At 37.0% G+C, this 17944-nt stretch overlaps 1 protein-coding gene across 2 annotated transcripts in view; it reads right to left on the bottom strand.

The window, feature by feature from the left end:
- Positions 1-17944, bottom strand: part of GFRA1 (GDNF family receptor alpha 1) — a 136265-nt gene that overhangs the window by 19304 nt on the left and 99017 nt on the right. For both annotated transcript variants that reach the window (XM_065746083.1, XM_065746082.1), the window contains exons 5-7: positions 14866-14975; positions 9725-9859; positions 7292-7470 (exon numbers count right to left, since the gene is read on the bottom strand). In XM_065746083.1, coding sequence (XP_065602155.1) covers positions 7292-7470; positions 9725-9859; positions 14866-14975 — 424 coding nt within the window. The remainder of the gene's footprint in view (positions 1-7291; positions 7471-9724; positions 9860-14865; positions 14976-17944) is intronic.

Raw genomic sequence — 17944 nt, 5'->3', positions numbered from 1 at the left:
TAGAAGTCTCTTGAAATTGACAGTAAATCCCCCTGCTTGCCTAGAAAATGACAATTCTTTGCAAAAATGGCAGAATTGATATAGATTTGATTTGTTAAAATTTAATCAATCCTGCAACTATCAAGCTATTTTCAGACTTCAGAAAGAAACATCTCTGTATTGACAACTGTTTCAATTATCTGAGGTAGGGCAAGTCTTTTACTTCGGTTTTCCTCATGTCTCTGTGGATATATTTCTTAATATTATAAATCGGTATTAAAACAGTTTAATGTAATTAACATATTAACATAGTTTATAACAGTAAAACATTTATTGTTCTAGAGCACTGCAATACACCATGTGGTATTCAGAATAAATGAAGTCTATGAGGTGCTATCTTAACTGCAGACAACTGTAATTAGGATTTTAATGTTGGGAGTACTCCATCACCACAAGCCTGCAGAATATCAATTTGATGGGATTCTTTAAGTAGGACTCTCTCAAATTACTGTGGTAAAAATAAAAAAGTACTAGTGACTTCAGTGATTCTTTACTTGTTCTCCATTCCGTTAGAAACCTGATGGCATGAACATTTTTTGCCTGCACTTGCTTTGCAACAAGCCAGAATTACTTTCACACGGACGTATATAGAAGGAAACAAAGTCACGGAGAAAACCTAATATTTGCTAACTGGAAACATTATGTCTTAAACAAAACACTTTATCAAGTTCCATAAATGCAGAATATGTTATGAAATCTGCTTCCAAAGACAGTATGATTAAACATCTACCATCACAATGTAATGCCCTAGATTTTTTATTAGAACTAGTTATGCTTTAAAATTAGGTTAGAATATTGTGCTCTGTTTTATTGCTGGGTTTTGAAGGCCATAGTAGCTATCTGTTAGAAAAGGGAAATGTATGATGGACCAGATATTTGATTGAGAACTGAAGTTGGCTGACGTTAAGAATACCTTTAATATGATAAATAACCATATAAAGTAATAACACGGGCTATGAATAGCTTGATTTGGCTTATCTGATGTGATTCAATATTCTGATTTTGGTTTATTCTAGCACTTTGTATTTTTGTGGCTATTCCTACAAGGGGATACTGACGGGAAATAGAGAAGCAATGGTGGCTTAGGGGGATGCTGCAAATGCTACCTCTGCTTTTAATAGCAACAATTTGGAAAATTCTTTCTGAGGATAAAAACTATAATTTGTCCGTAGAAATTTCAATTTCTATAAAGGTGTGCAATACATTTTGATAAAATTATATTTTCATAAGTCATTAAAGTGCTTTTTAGTAACCTCATACTCATTTTCAATTGAACAATTATTAAACTATAAAACAAAATTGCATGAGTCCTAAAACTGTAGTCTGGAGTTTTACAGTATGCTATAAAGAGCTGTATTATTATAATACATTAAAGATGCTCAGGCTATTAAAACTTTTTTTAAATGAACTGTAAAATATTTTAGCATTGATGAAATAATTCCAAAGTATTATGCTCTCCAGCAGTATACATGCCCAACATTTTAGTATACTGAAAAACATACAAGTAAAAAAAGAAACGTAATTTAAACTGTAATTCTAATATGTAAAACAAACCGTTTTGCTATTGTTATCCTTCAGTAACAGAAATTTATCATACCCAACTTCCAACACTAGAAATATTTCATTGAGCATAAGGCCTCATCTTTACGCCAAAGACACTGAATGTTTGCTTCAGTTGGTGCACATCTGAGCAGCGCTGATGATGGCAACAGAGCTGTGCTGATTACCACCAGGAGAGAGTTTGGGCTACATTTTACTTCACAAATCTCACAGCTCCTGCAACAGGGCCCTGTGTTCAAGGCTCAGTCAAGGCTGGTACATGAGAACTAGTTTCTACTGACTACTTACAGTTGATGCAATACTGTCACTAATACGATACATATCAGCCTATAGGGTATGATACTTGGCTACATCCTCAAACTGTTCCTCTGATGTTCTTAAGAGGCAAAAGATTCTCAGTTCTTAGAAATTCATCAGCTATATTAATCAGATCTTGAACTTGAGTAGGATTTCAACAAGCCTAAAATCATTCATCTTGTGTGGTCTTGAAATTATTTGGCAAAGATAGTGAAGAGCATAAGTGCAGCCTTGCTCCAGTGGGATTAGTCTACACGATCAGACCACTAGCACATATGTACGTCTATGCTCACTGCAAAGCAGGCTTTTGCTGTTGAGATACATTCTGTGTACAGCAACGCAAGTGGACTGCCAGCCACTTTCACAATGATGAATATCCAAACAAGCATACAGAGAAAAGAGAACTGAGCCTCTCTTGTAGTGACCTGACCTTCCTGGGTTCCGTCCAAAAGGTGCAGGGATCATGAAGTAAAAGAATACAGTGTCAAGGAAATGTACGCTTCTCAGAGCACATTTTTTGAGGACCCCGTCCAAAAATGCTGCTGAAGAAAATAAGGATTAACTTTGTTGAAATCGATGTGAATGGACAAAGCTGTCTCTGTTTTAGTGAAACAGAATTTTGTTTAGTGCTATCCAGATTAGAAGGATACAATTAAATACGAAACTAAATTACCCCTGGCAGCCAGACTTTAATCTGAACATGTAAAGCACGCAAGACTCCTTTAGGTACAGCAGACTTGCTTCTGAAGCAAATTAAAGATGTTGCTTTTTCAGAAGAAAAGCTGCCAATAGGTGTTCTGTAAATCACTTTTACCAGCAAGCTGACCCCATTATGTCAGCTAATCCTGGAAATACAGGAAGTAAATTTAAATCTTTTCATATGAAACATTTAGTCAATATTCTATTTTTTTTCCCAATTTGTTCTGGCACAGCAATGGGAGTTTTATATTCTCGTCCGTCTTTTGCTCCAGTCTGGAACTTTCTGTGCAGCTGCAACGTCTGGAGGAAGAGGTCCAAGAACAATGTCTCCCAAGGGAAAGGATAGGCAGGGCATTTGAAAAGATAATGCTTGCCTTTCCACAAAATGAAAAGAAGCAGAATGATCACAGGTGGTGTGGAGGGACCACAGAAAAGAAGGTGCCAGCCATATGGGCTAACTGAGACTGGTGTACAGGGGATAAACGAGGTTCATTTTGTCTTTATTCCAGAGTACATTCTCAACAGTTGTACTATTCCCTAATCAACTAAACAGTACATGCTGCCCATGTTCCCTGTTTATGTTCACCCACTACCCAATTACCAGCCCATGAAGTTTCCACACCTACTGATTCTTGATCCTCAGAGCACTACACAGAAGCTTTTAACCCTCTCCCAACACCTACACAATGCTTATAATAATAATATTTGGCGCATGGAAAGCTACATTAGATAATTGCAGACAGCATTTCAAACACCAGATTAGCAGACACAGGGGTGAAGATCTGCAAAACTCAGACCTACAAGCTGAAAGCACAGTCATTTCCAGTCCCATGTTTAAGTTCTGCTCTCCTCAGAGAACTGTGGGCTCTGTCTCCTGTTTTTCCCCTAAAGCTTGCCATAATAGATTCTTCTCAAGGACCAAAGTTTATGTGGAATTATGGGAATCTATGGAAGAACAGCGCAACATGATCCACACTGTTATAAACACTCCCAAATCACACAACAAATACACAAGATTTGCCTATATAAGTATCTACATTTCTCTTCTCCTCTTTGTTCCCCGCAACATGTTTGAGCTTTTAAAATCCTTTCTCATAAATTTGGAATTCTCCTCATGAGAATAAAAAGATATTGACATGCTGGACTCGATTGAAAAATATTTGCCTTTAGTCTGAAGGGGCACATATCTCAGTTATATGTGTTCACAGCTCACACTTCATCAAAACCACAAAAACCTTAAATTCCATCTGAATACTGAGCGAAAGTTACCTAAATCAAGACATTCATAATAAACGTGATAAAACAAAGTCTATTACCTTTGGGTAAGGAGTTGATGCAGAAAATTAGAATGAAATGTCTTTAGCCGCTTTGATTTCTTACATTTTTAGTCATGTACAAAATGTCCATTCAAATATTATAGCAAAGCCAGTATGAAAGCCTTAATATTTTATTTATCTCTGATGATTGCGGTCTAATCTAGTCTCATCTATCATTTGAAGAACACTTTAGTATCATTTTTCATTTCCATGCATCTTTCCTAAATGCAGAAGCAGCATTTTTCTTGAAGAATACATGCAGTGAGTACGCATCCAAAGTAATTCTCTTGTCCTTTTCACATAATCCAACATGATGGTTCAAGCAGCAGTGGCAGAATGTGAGATCAAAAACCATAACCACTGTTTGACTGGCATATACCAGTTATGACCAAGAAAGAGGGATAAACAAATAAACATGGCAGTTAACTAGTAAATATTACAGTGCAGCTACGTGGAAAAAAATTAAAAAAAAAAAAAGGAATGATAGGAATGATAATCACTTAATAAAATATGTCTGTATAAGGACAACTTTGTTGGCATTCATCTTCTCCCTTTTTGTTCATTATTTGAATTTTCTGTTCATTGTTCATGTAGTGCTCCGGGCCCTTTGATAGGCATAAAGCACCTCAGAAATAGCTGAATTTGGCATTTTGTATAAAGCTGGCCACTATTTAACACTTGTGTTTATAAAACTCTGCTATAAACCATGGTTATAGAAGGACTCTTGATGAAGTTAAGCATCTTCCTGGAAAAGATAGTGTGCCAATTTAACTTAGGGAGAGAAAAAAGTAATGCAGTACACAAATCCATGCATATATAAATATAACATAAGCATATACCAAAAATCAACACTTCTCTGCTTCATCTGGAAGTACGAAAATATCACTATAATGGTAGTAATGCTTGTAGAAGTGGTGCTTTGAAATGAAGGAACATTTCCAAACAGCAAAAAAGTCCAAGCCTTCAACAAGTATTTGAAAGAAATACTGTCTTCAGATAAACAAAGAGTATCCCATATTTTCTTTAAGCATTTGCAGCCATTCCAGCCTCCAAGTAGGTTTGTGTGCAGGAGTACAAGGCAGAATGACAAAACCATTAGCGAACTCCTGCTTTTCATACAACCATTCTGAACAAGTCAGGAAAAAATGTATCAAAAATTGCTCAGCCAGTGACACATTTGGCAGACTGGGTTAATGCCCTGTATTTTACAACCTCAGGAGGTTAGTATTTGTTCATTTCTATGGCAATTTATACTAATCAATCACTTCCTGCTCTTTCCTCCCTTACTGTATTTATTTCTATGGCAATTTATACTAATCAATCACTTCCTGCTCTTTCTTCCCTTACAGCATTTTTAAATCCACTAACTAGGATACGCAGCCTTGCAGCATCTCAACAATCACCTCCTCATCCCCTCTCTGCCATTGTCTCCATACTAATGCTTCTAATTCTGCTTTTCACAACATTTAGGCTTTATTGCCTTTCTGAAATCCTTCTGCTCAGATGCTAAGTGTATAACAAAGCCCTTCAGACTGCTTTTGGTAGTTCGAGTTCGAGTTTGAAAATACTACAAAGGCCTATTTTTCATAGTAGGAGAGCCTTGGAGTGAATACACTTCTCAAAGTGCAATATGAATGCTCTCAGTTCTTTTGTAAAATTTGAATTGAGATTTAAGACTCTCATGCAAAGTGGCAAAAACACTGTCCAATAAACATAGGGTTTTCTTTAAAAAACAAATACAAAAACATAGGCTTGTTTTAGCACTTTTTGCATGTTACTTTAAAAAGATTCATTGAAATGTAAGAGCTTTGTTCTCTGTGGTTCAGTTCTGACACAAAAGGGACAGAAAAAGCTACAACCTGACTGTTGTATTTCACAAGAATAAATCCGTGTGATTCATGTAACTTCAGTGACCTTTCAGTGCCAACATATCTATAGTTTCTACAAAACGGCAGATCATTTATTTAAAGGATGCCGTTTTCCTTAGAGACCTTTACATCTGTCAAGTGTATCAGGGGAACACTTGAAGTCACAGCACAGCTTCAAACCAGTGTTAATAATCTCATGGGGAACATGACCTCAAAATGCCAGAGTAACAGGAGTAAGGTAGGGATGACAGGGAAGAACTTTTGTTTTCAAAACTTCGGGACATCTGTTAAGGCTTGAAGAGCATTTGCAAATCAAACCAGAACCAATGGGACTGTGATCATTTGCCACTTCTTAGGCTCTTATTTATTGTGCACTTTGGGAGCATCTAGAGGCCTTACACGGAAGGGAAACTGTAAAAAAAAATGAAGGAAAATGTGATCTCTATCTTAAAACTCCTTAATATAACATGAAGTGAATCAATAATACTCCAAGTCATTTTTGCTTTAGATGCAAGATATTCTGAGTTTCAGATTTAAAAATATTATAGTTCTTTTTAGCATATTTCATTTGGTCAAATGACTTTTGGATATGGGTATATAGTGCCTGCAACTATCTTCTGTTCATCAATAACTTAAAAACCTTAACTAATAATGAATGTACAGATATGACAAATCAAATTAAAACAGAAGCTCCAAAATTTAGCGCTATCTACCATTAACTCCATACACTTTGTGAGTCAGTAGCACCTCAGAAGAATGTAAATCTACACTGCTTGTTATCTCATGCTCTTTCCTGTCCAGATTTCACAGCTCTCTCTTGCCCAAATTTCTCACACTTTGTAAGGGCTGCACATACATCACTGCCTTGAGCAATTGATGAATCCCTTTAAAATCCAGAGTCAACGACACATCATGAATAGGCAAACTGAAACAACAAGCAAATGGCTGCAGCCATTGGCCAAAATCACATCACAACTTTGAGCCCAGCTTAAGAAGACATCTGATAAAAACAGTTTGTATCTTTGTCCAGCTTCTTCACCATGTAGCACCCCATATCCCCAGACCTACTCAGAAAACAAAACAAAACAAAACAGCACCCGTAAATGTATTGCCAGTAATATAATAAAGAAGTTTTAAAAAGACAGCAATTAATGATAGCTAACATTCAGAGTTCCCCTTCAGCATGGTTTACTTAGGGGACTAATTTAAGCGGACACGTACTGGCAGGTTTAGGAGAGCACCACATTCATATCCAAATCTGTGATAACAAATTAAATACTACTATCCTTTGTTTACGTAACAGAGAGGCAAAAAAGCCCATTCTGAAAGCTGTGTCTTTCTTATTTAAAACAGTGTCTGATATTTTGTAGTGTATCTGGCTTGTAAATACAGTAAGGGAATAAACAAATACTTTAATGGAGGTATGCGTTCATGCAGCAGGAGACAACTGTACAGCACTCCATGAACAACTTTATTTCATGTACTGCTGCAACAATTACAAGACTTTCTTACCTGCAGGTTTGCACATGCTGGTGAATCATTGTGGGTGGGTATTTCATTGTTGGTGGTCTCTGAACCTGTGTTTTTAAGTCTGGAAGATGTTGTAGTTGTGGCTGTAGTGGTCTGTACTGGTAAAATTGGCTGCCACACATTCACATCAGTACCATTGCCGAAAGCCTGAATTGCATTTTCTGTAAGAAGAAATTACAGGCAATTTTCTACTTCAAAACAAATGGAAGAAAACATAATAATTATTTATTATTCCATCAAAAAAATGCGTATTTATAGAAACAGTTTTTATTTTGAAAAATATATTTTAATTCTGAGCATTTTGAAAACATGAATGGAGAGTCTGGGGCGATGAAATTATCTGATGCAGCCTCTCCTTTGCAATGTCCCCAGTTATTCTTGACAGAAGGCCTAGGTCTCTCTGTAATCATATTTGTTACCAACAAAAATTTACTTTCACGATTTAAAATACACTTTGAACTTTATGTCTTAAATGAGGCAGGTGATATAACACAGCAAGCTGAAAGCAGAGAGCAGGCATAATACCGATTTACTTCTACAGCTTATTGTGTTAAAACTGATAAACCTGTAACTAGAAAATGGCTTAACTAAGACAATCTTGTCTTTACAGTTTTCAATCAAAATCTGCATAATTAGGTGAGAGAAGCATGTTTAAACTAAAACTTCACAATATAAAAGTTAAAAAGCTTATCATGGTTTCATGGGATTAAGGAGTGTGTTTATGGCAAGAGTAAATTGGTTGGGCTTTTTAATAAACAAATAGAAAAACAGTTTTTAATCAGGTCTTTGGGGACTCAACACGGATTTAGGGATTTCTTATTTCAAATTCTTTGTATAAGAAATCAAACAAATTCACTGGGGACTAATATGTGGAAGCTATTAATACTACTTCTCAGTGGTATTCCTTCCCTTATAAAATAATTTACATTTAATTCTCATCTGAGAAAGATGTTTTTTATTCTAATATTAGTTCTCAGAACTCCAGTGAACACAAAGAATTTTTAAAGGCAATCAGTTGGACTGATGGAGACACAGTTGTAAAACTTGGGTATATTTTTCCTGTTTTTACCTAAATAAGATAATAGATAAAGCAATATTTTCTACACAGAAAGCTTTCCTAAGTGCTTGAATGGCTTCTTAAATTAACAATAACTCCTGTTAATCTGTTATCTGGCCATTAATGACATTAACAATAAAAAATAAATAGAACTTTTCCTCTTCTCCATGAGGGGAAAAGACATTTTATCACACCCAAGAAACCTTACTGTTTTCATACTCATAGCAAAAGAAAGAACATGGAGACTCCATGCCTAAGAATTTTAAAAGGAATCTGTAACACTGTATAAATTAATATTCTCAAATTAATAAAATTTGATGTACCAAGGTATACAAAAATAGCAGCACCACTGTATGTGAAGATCTCAGGCTATATCTTTTACTTTTACACAATTATCTGACAGATAAAATTTTTCCAATTCTAAGCCTAAATACGTATGGCCAACATCTCCCTTTTTGCTTCATTGCCAACACTGTCTTTTACATTAAGTAATTCTTTTTTCTCCTTGTGCTAGCCACTCTAATACAATTTCAGAGGACAAACATGTATCCTTTCAACTTCTGTTCTGCCAGGGTAGGGGAGCCAAGTTCTTTTGGTCTCCTCATTTATCTGAAATTAAAACTCTGGTGCACACTCCACATCATCCAATTATGCTGCTCCAGGCAGACAGGAAATTTGAAAGGAGAACCTGCCAAAACTGACTCCACTGAGCCATTCTGAAATTTATAACGGTCCCTCATTTGGGAGTGAGCTACAGTGAAAGAAAAAAAAATAAAAATCAATAATTTAACAAAATCTTGAAAATAGGTGCCATCCAGGCTCGTGTTAAAACCAGACATCTGAGATCAAGTAACCTGAAAAACCCAAAGCTTGGCCACAAACTGCAAACACAATCCAATTTATACTTAACCTACAGCAGATCCTTCATAAAGTACATTCCTTTATTTTTTACACAAAGTTCTTAAATTCATAAATTCATACGGTTGGAAAGGACCTACAAGATCATCTAGTCCAACCATCAAATTAAACACAAAGCCCTGATTTGCTGTAATTTCTTTGCATAAATGCTCCTTGATTGCTAGGGTTTAAATACGTAAACATATTTCTATACGATACACTTCTGTTATTTGAACTTTTTTCCAACCACCTCTTGCACTTGCAATCTTGCCCATAAGCTGTAGTACCAGATTATTTCTTTGCTCTAGTTCATTCAGTTCTAGCTTTTATGCCTACAGCAGAACCATGGTTAGAGTGTGTAAAGAGGTAGACTTCATGTATCACAGCATCCTTAAACAATAAAGAAATTCCATAAAACATGCTGAAACTCTTTTAATGACATATTTTAATTTTGTACTTACTAAGGCATGTGTTGTCCTGGAAGAAGTTCAGGAATTTCAGGCATTCATCTATGTCATTACCACTGTTGCTGCAGTCACACCATGGGGCAACGCTGAGACTACTTGAGTCTATGTAGTTTGGTGTCATCACTGTGCCTATTGAAAAACAGTGCAGAACAGTACTGTGAGCACCCTCCATACTGAAATATTTTTCCCTTCGAAAAAGATAAACACTTTTTAAGCTATGTATTCAGAGTGCAGACCAATGGTAAGTCTCCATGTCCTTGGCTTCCAAACTTAGGAGTTCCTGGTTCCCTCGGCCCACAGGTCCTGTGTCAGATTTCACACTCCTGACTGTTTGAATGTAACCACTTTTGGGACCATAAAATGGTCCACGCCATAAGGACCCGTTCCTTCCTTCAAAAAGGTTTATACTGCAACACCATAGAAGGCTGCAGCAGCAGAACTGACTGGTAAAAAATTGTGGTGCGGGAATGGAGTAGGAGAAGGTGAGAGCTTCTTAAAAAGCTTTTGCTGCCAAATCAAATATGTGTACATTTACACTCTAAATATTCAATCTTCTTCCTTGCTTGCGGTTTCTATCATTTTCTTTCCAGCTACAAATAATGGCTGAAACTAGATATCCAGACTTGATCAACTTCCCCAAGTCTGCAGCCATCCTGAAAGAAAACAGTTCTGCAAGTCACGAGCAAGGAGAATGATAGTCAAGCTAATACATCTTGGAGGAGTGGTAACCTTATGGTAATGGGGGACCTGCCATCAGAGTGGGTTATGGCAATGGACAAAGCAAAAACACAACCAACATGCATAACAGGAGACAGCAGATTCTTTATGGGTAATAAACTACACAAGTTAACCACAGGTTAATTCCAACACTCTTACAAATTCTTGAATAAATGTTCTCACATTTCTACGTCAGCTCAAAACTAGCAAGAATTACATGAAAACAAAGAATGTGTCATATGTACAGGAACTATTCACTACTCATCTGGATAAGGTAACTGTTGTAAGATCAGCACTTATTCTTAACTAGGAGTCTCGCTGAAGGCATCACCTCATTGTGTCAGAGATTTCAAATTCCCCTAAGGATTGAGAAGTCTGAACCTTTATTTTATTTTGTCTCAACAAACAAGAAAAATTAAATAAAAAGGGGCTGGTGTTCCAGACTTGTACTGATTACAGCAGTTTCAGGAAACAAGTCCCTCACTGTGCAATCTACAGACCTAGGACAGGCAATAAATCATGAGGACATGTGGTCACAGCTGCTCAAAACTGACATCAAAGTAGTCATTAAGAAGATGTAATAGATGAAGGATAAATATTAGAGACTTGAAGCATACATGAGCAGAGAAAATTTGGTCCACAGGTCCAGAGTCAAAAAGTCTGTAATAGCACACAGGAAACAGCTATCAAATACCAAGCTAAAAAAAATAACATTAGAAATAACACAAATCACAGAACGATGTGAAATAGCCTTTCAGTCACCAAGCAGCACTGGGAACTGAACAAATCAGCATGCAAACTAATTCATACATGATGTGGGAGACAAAGAAGAACAGACATTAAGGACTGGCCTGAGAAAGGCAGTAATGTACATGAAAACGAACACAGTGCAACTGCCAAAGTGAGAAGAAGCATCTTTTGTTTTGTTTTGGGATGTCTTTAAATTAGAATGCAATCCCATGCCTTTATCTACTTCCAACTTTTAACAAATAGTTGTGGTAATAAGTGCTCAAATTCTACATGAGATTAATACATGAATAAATACAATAGTGCAAAACTTATTAAACAAAGGTGAAAAATTCAGTAAAGTAGGCAGATATCATCTGCACCATTAAAAAGAAATCTTGACAATAGATAAATAAGAACAGGAATGATGCTAAATTAAAGTAGAATAAGTGAAAGTATCTACCCATTATTTGTTTGATGGTTCAGTACACTGTTTCAACCCTGTGACATGATCTGAAAAGAAGTGAGAGAAAATGAAAAGCAAGAGGATTTTGCAGATGGAAAGAAAACAGCTTCAGAAAAAGGATAAGTAGCAAACACTTAGTGAAGGGTTGAGAAAACAGAAAGGTACCGAGGAAGTTAAAAAGGTCACCAAGGAAAGACTTTCTAATCACAAAGAGGTAATAAAGTAATTAAAATGGGTCAAGACAGGAGCTAAATGAGTAAGAGATATGAAGCTATGATTAGGGTTGACGAATACTGGAAAGACAGGACAAGGAATGTGTATATACAGCACACAAACTGTACATCCTGCAAAAACAGAGTGGCTGAAAGAGCAGCTAGTAGAAAATCAGTCTGTCATTTAAACCTGGGGGCAGATGTGAACCCAAGCGGATGATATGCTTGGTTTCCTGGGGTGGATTTTCTTTTTTCCCTGCAACGTGCGTGCCTTCCCCTCCTCCTCCCTCTTCTAGCTGGCATTTTGGAAATTCTGCTGAAGGACACTAACGGATCAGAGAAGCTATGGTGCTTGGCAGTAAAATAGGACACGCTCAGTTCAGTGTGTTCTCTGTATCAAACAGTTTTGTGACAATCTCAATTTTGGGGTTGTCTCAATTTTCTATGCAAAAAGCAGAATTGACCTGAGCACAGCCAAGAGGTTTCTCAAATTAGGGTGAATTAATGCGGAAATGGATGGTGGGTCCAGGAGCAGGGTGCACGATTGGAGTTGCTTTAACTCACACATCACACAATAAATCAAAGCCAGCAGTAGGAACTTGCCCAAGACCAATGAAGGCCACGAAATGCAGTAACTGCCAATATTTAAATAATAAGAACGTTATCAGACCTCTTTTTTCATATTGGGGGAAGAAAATATCTTAGCAAATGAGTTTTACAACAGAAATCATTTGGCCACAGTCTAATGGCTACCTTTACTGGATCCAGAAGCAAGTGTCTGGTTCTGCAACTCTAGCTTATTCATACAAACTGCCATGGAATTCCAGAGAATTACGGATAAATGAAATGGATTTTGCTGAAAATGGGTGAAAATGGGACAGAAAATGAACGCTAAAGTAGACCTTGAAGTCATCAGTTAGAGCAATACCCAACTGATGCTGGAGCACAGGTAGGTCCAGACAGTTTAACTAGGCTGTAAGCAAATCACCGAATTTCAAACATGGCTGTCTTCAGTCTTATTTTGCATTTAATCGTTTTCATTTTTTCTCCTTTACATGCTGACATTCTTTAAAAATATTAATTTATCCTTATTACATAACAAGGAAGCTAAGATGACTCCCTGGTTTTCCAGGTTGCTGTGAAATATAAATAGCTTTAAGATTATATATGACACTCTGATGCAAACCATAAAGCACCCTATATGGACTAATTTCCATGTAACTGATAAAGCTGCTCACAAGAAACTGATTTTATTCAATCCTAATGAATGGTATTTTATCTTAATTAAAACACCTGGTCATCCTGGAGCTCTGATGAATTGATGAATCTGCAACAGCTTCTTACCCTTTCTGCAGCAGACAGTAGAAATACTGTAGCCCTGATTTTGATCTCAGATATCCTCTTAAAGGTTTGGTAGTTTTCATATAATTTACTCCAGTTTTATATCAGCTTGATAGCAGAAGCAGGAATTTACTGCTTCAGTACACACTTTGGTAATTTTAGTTTATCAGAATTTCTTAAAAGAAGTAAAAACGCCAGTTTCCACCTTTTTGAGTATATCTAGAGACTGAACAACAAAAAAAAAGTTTATTTTCCCTTTGAAAATTACATCTCCTTTTGATTTCAGTTCCTTAAGGATCCATTCCACATTTTTGCTGTTCAACAGTGTTTTGCAGCATGATCATCAGCAGCAACACAAAAACACCTTACTATATGGACTGCGCCATCTTTGAGCTTAAGCTGAAATATGGATCCAACAAAACTGTCAGCAAGACTCACTAGGTCCAGCAAGAACTTCTTGTCAGCTCTTACCCAGAAGTATCTATTAGTAACAGTTACCCTTTGCCAGCAGCTAGATTTCTTAATCTCAATGACTAGATAGGATTTCAAGGCTATTCAATTCTATCTTTTAGAGTCAAATGACATTCTGTCATAACTGTTCATATGCTATAGCCTTTGTATACTGTCTTTATCTCTTCAGACACAGAGGCATGTCCTCCAAAATTATGTTTTATTTTACCAGCTGCCCCATGGACTTACCTCTCTTGCTTGATTAGGAAGGGTAACAAGTCACAGACCCACAGCAGTCAGTGAACATGGCTTTCAGACTTTTTTCAGCAAAACCCAGCCTATTTCAGATTTTTTTTTTTTATTTTAGATATTATCTCAGATTTATTTAACAGTGGAATCTGCTTCAGGGCCTCAGCTGGGACCTTTACACCCTACAGAAGTGGCTATTACTGCACTGCAGCAGGTGCAGGCTCTAAGCTTAAAAGAACCTTATCTGGTGCCCTTTTAAAATCTGTTTGTTTCAGAGTTTTGACATTCTCCAATTCTTTACTACCCAACCATGGTATTTCTGCAAGTCCACCTTCCTGAGACGACCCCTCTCTTTCAGGAATCAAATACTGTATGCAGGGTATAGAATCTGACTTACATACAGGCATCCTGTTGCCAGTTGGGAAACTAACATTAAGCAAAGCAGATAATGTTGGGGAAAGAGAGGTGTTCAGAAGATAAATTTGGTTGCAGTTCCTCTCCATTGACTAGCACCTCAAAAAACCCTTAGAGCATAGAGGAGGAGATCGTGGAAAAATAGTAGCTGCAAGTGAAACAAGGCTGGTTTGGTGCGTTATCACATTCATCAAATGTCCACGTCTTGTTTCTAAAGACTAAGAGGTATTCTACCCAATCCTGTGGTTGGAGCTGCAAAAAAAAAAAGCAGCTCTAGTCTTACTTGATGGTCCTACCCAAAATGAACCTCCGCTTAATTTTGTAACCTTAATTTATATTTTTTTATATCAGTTCAAGAACATTATCCTCTATTCTCAATTTCCATGGAATATACAAGTTTACCCCAGGAATCCCTGTAAGGTAAAACAAGGCCAACACATTTAGTTGAGAATTTTGCCTAGAATCAACAGTATTACATTTTTATCTCATGAGGGTCTTCAAAATATCCTTTGGGCAGATTTTTAGATGAAGCAATCCCCCACTGCTCCCTGCATTCTTACCAATAAGCCCCGAGTAAGCAAGGAGGCAGTCAGCGTAGTTCTCCTTCAGACAGCTACTAACAGAGCGTGACTCAGGCTGGCAGTTTGTGAAAAAATCTGCAAGGCGAGATCTGTAACATGAAGAAAAAGTGTATCTTTAAAAATCAGGCCCACGGGCATTCTTACCTTTTACAGTCTTTTCATTTTTAGACAGCACTTAGTATTTTTAACTTAAATGTACGCTGGACACATTTCAATTGATGAGGGTTTTTTTTACCAGGATTCATTTCTGAAGCCAGAACAAAAAAGTGTAAGGAAACAGCAAAAAGAGACAAAATGACAGGGAAATGCATGCCCTTTACAAAAATACTCTGCATTCTCATGCCAAAAAAAAAACCAAAAACAACCCAGAGACATTTTATCATGAGTGGTCATTTTGCCTGGACCTTAACTCTGGAATCTGTTATTGTGTAGGAACAGAACACAGTTTCTGCTGGTTTTCTGATTACACAAAACTGTATGATTGTGCTTCCAGAGTCCTTTTACTCCATTACCTGAGGCAGAACCTGCTTTAGTAGTCCTCCAAGTTTCCAGGGAATGGGTTTACCCCTGCTCTGCACTGGCCTGGAGAACCAGCTGGCTGAATTGGTGTTGCAGGCAGATCCAGATGGCATGATCTGCAGAGTCCCCTGGAGCAATGGTACTGAGAATCTATTTGTTCTTGTAAAATGTGCATTTATCCAAAGTCTACAGCACTGAGCCCTGGGCTCAGAAGAAGGGAACATGTGCTCTGCATTCAGCTCTGCTTCAGCATTATCTATGTTATCTTCACTGTACCTGTTACCCCATTTCTAAGAGTGGGAGAGCATTGCTTACATATGGAAAGTGCTTCAAGACAGGGGCTGAAGGTATATAAGTTATTACAACTTTGGAAATCAATAAAAAAGTTCCTAACAGCAAGGAATGGTTCTGTTAATTTGTACTTGAAAGGCCACAAAACACTCCCATCCAGGCCTGTAAAATTTGAGCTAGGGCAAGGTCTACAACCTACGGCCTCCCTCCTGCCCATCTCAACCTGCTCTCCTCAGCAGTGCTAGTGCTTTCAATCAGACTTGTAAGCCTCTCGGAGCAGTGACTTTTGCTTATTTATGAAGTCATTTAGACTTTTGACTCCACGAACAAAATGATTTCACCTCCTTGCTTCAATTTTCTCCTCTGTGAAAAGGGATGAAAGTGTTCTCTTGCTTAAAACAACTGAGAGTGATGCTTCAGGATAAGATGTTTAATCTTTGCAAAGCCTTTCAAAATCAGGATAATATCACAAATGTATTTCCAGCTCTGCTCCCACATTATTTAGATTTGTGATAGAAATGGTCTTTTTCAATTTTGCTGCAAAAACACCAAAGTTAGCAGAAAAAAGTAATTTGCACAGATTTACTGTATTTCTTGGCATGCTCCAGAGACTAATTATCTTTGTTTGCTTTATTGTTTTACCTACCTCAGAATAGGAAGGGATGTACATCATTAATTGGCCTGAAAAGAGTGATGGGCAAACTTCAAAAGGTTTGCAGGCTTAGTTTGAGAAACATCCTATAAATAGATTGTATACAAACTGTACCTGAACTCATCTGAGCTATTCTCATGACCTCTTTTTAGATCCATCCCTAACTGTACCAACAGCAGCAAAACCATGGTTACCTTCAAAATACAGTAAAATTTAAATTTTTTACTCCCTCCCTTCATTTATTTAACCACTTAACCTTGTGATAGACATCTGTACCCAGCTGCCTTTAATACCTTTAAAAAGTCAAACTCTCTTCAAGATGCCATATGTGCGTACATTCTAAATGTCCCCAGAGTCCCATTACCATTGCTGGTAAATATATACTGTACTTATTGGGGGTCAGGCTGAGAAGAAATGGATTACAAGGGATGGGAAGAGTTAAGTAGCACCTTAAGCAGAGTTTGGGCAAGAAACTCAGTCACTATGGTGACTTTGTCTCTCAGTCGATAATTAATCCAGCTGGGATCCAGTCTTTTGAGCAATTGGGAACAACAATGGTCAACAGTTCATAAGGGTTTTATAAATTCTACTGATAGCTTCTGTTTTGTGACAGAAGAGAGCATATTAGATCTATCCTATCTAGTATGAAAAACCTTTGCCATGGTAAAAAGAGCAAGCCTGCTGCGTGTGCAGTATTTCTGTTTCTAAAACAAATTAGCTCCTCGGATTTTAAATTTCAGTATTTATGTAAGCCCAAATAAGTGTTTTGGAACTGAAATTACAGGATCAGCATCTTGAATATCCTGAAAATACTTACAATTATTCCATCGTTTTTAATTGTCTAGTTCTCTCTTAGATTATTAGGAGCACTGGTCCAGAGATCATTTAACAAACCTCTCTTCCCCAAATGTTTTTAAGTACTGATAAATATGGAATAACACTGGTCATTTACTACTCAGTCTGCCTAAAGGATATATTTGTTGTAGTAAACCCTGAAGGAGGCTAAAAATTGCTCTGCTGGTCCCTTTGCATACAGTTTGATTTCTATGTTCCTTTCTGAAGACTTTTTGTGGTCATAAAAGGTAATGATCTGACAATGCTGCACATTTAATATGCCAAATATAGTTCAGAAAGCTCTGATCCAAGTATTACTGGACATTGTCCTGGTAAGTCATCCAAACTTCATCCTACCAAAGTATTTACTCCCTCTTGAACTGTTAGCTACACCTGATATTCAAGTGGATTCATTTTTACTGGAGATAAAGTTAAGGTCAGGAAATAAAAACAGAGACAGGCATCCATCTATCATAAAGTAGCTCCACCAGTAAAGATGTGTTAACGCTCACTGAAAATCTAGCCTAAGACATTTCCAGGAGAGGGGCACTGATGAAAGTGTGCTCATCAGCAGTAACAGAACAACCATACTGCCATTTGCTAAGAGAGAGAGAAATTAGCCTAATTAGAAGTAGCAGAACCATTTATAATAAAGCAAGGCACATGATATAAAAAAGTATTTGGGTAAAAGAGACAATCCTTACAGGCATGCTAATAGGAAGCATTCAGATGATATAAGCCCTATTAAAAAAGACAAAAACA

This window comes from Cyrtonyx montezumae, unplaced genomic scaffold (assembly GCF_038088225.1).
Source record: "Cyrtonyx montezumae isolate F1298 unplaced genomic scaffold, pur_monq_1.0 scaffold_4, whole genome shotgun sequence".
Lineage (NCBI taxonomy): Eukaryota > Metazoa > Chordata > Aves > Galliformes > Odontophoridae > Cyrtonyx > Cyrtonyx montezumae.
The sequence above is the reverse complement of the archived record's forward strand: the minus strand, read 5'-3'. Positions and strand labels throughout refer to the sequence as shown.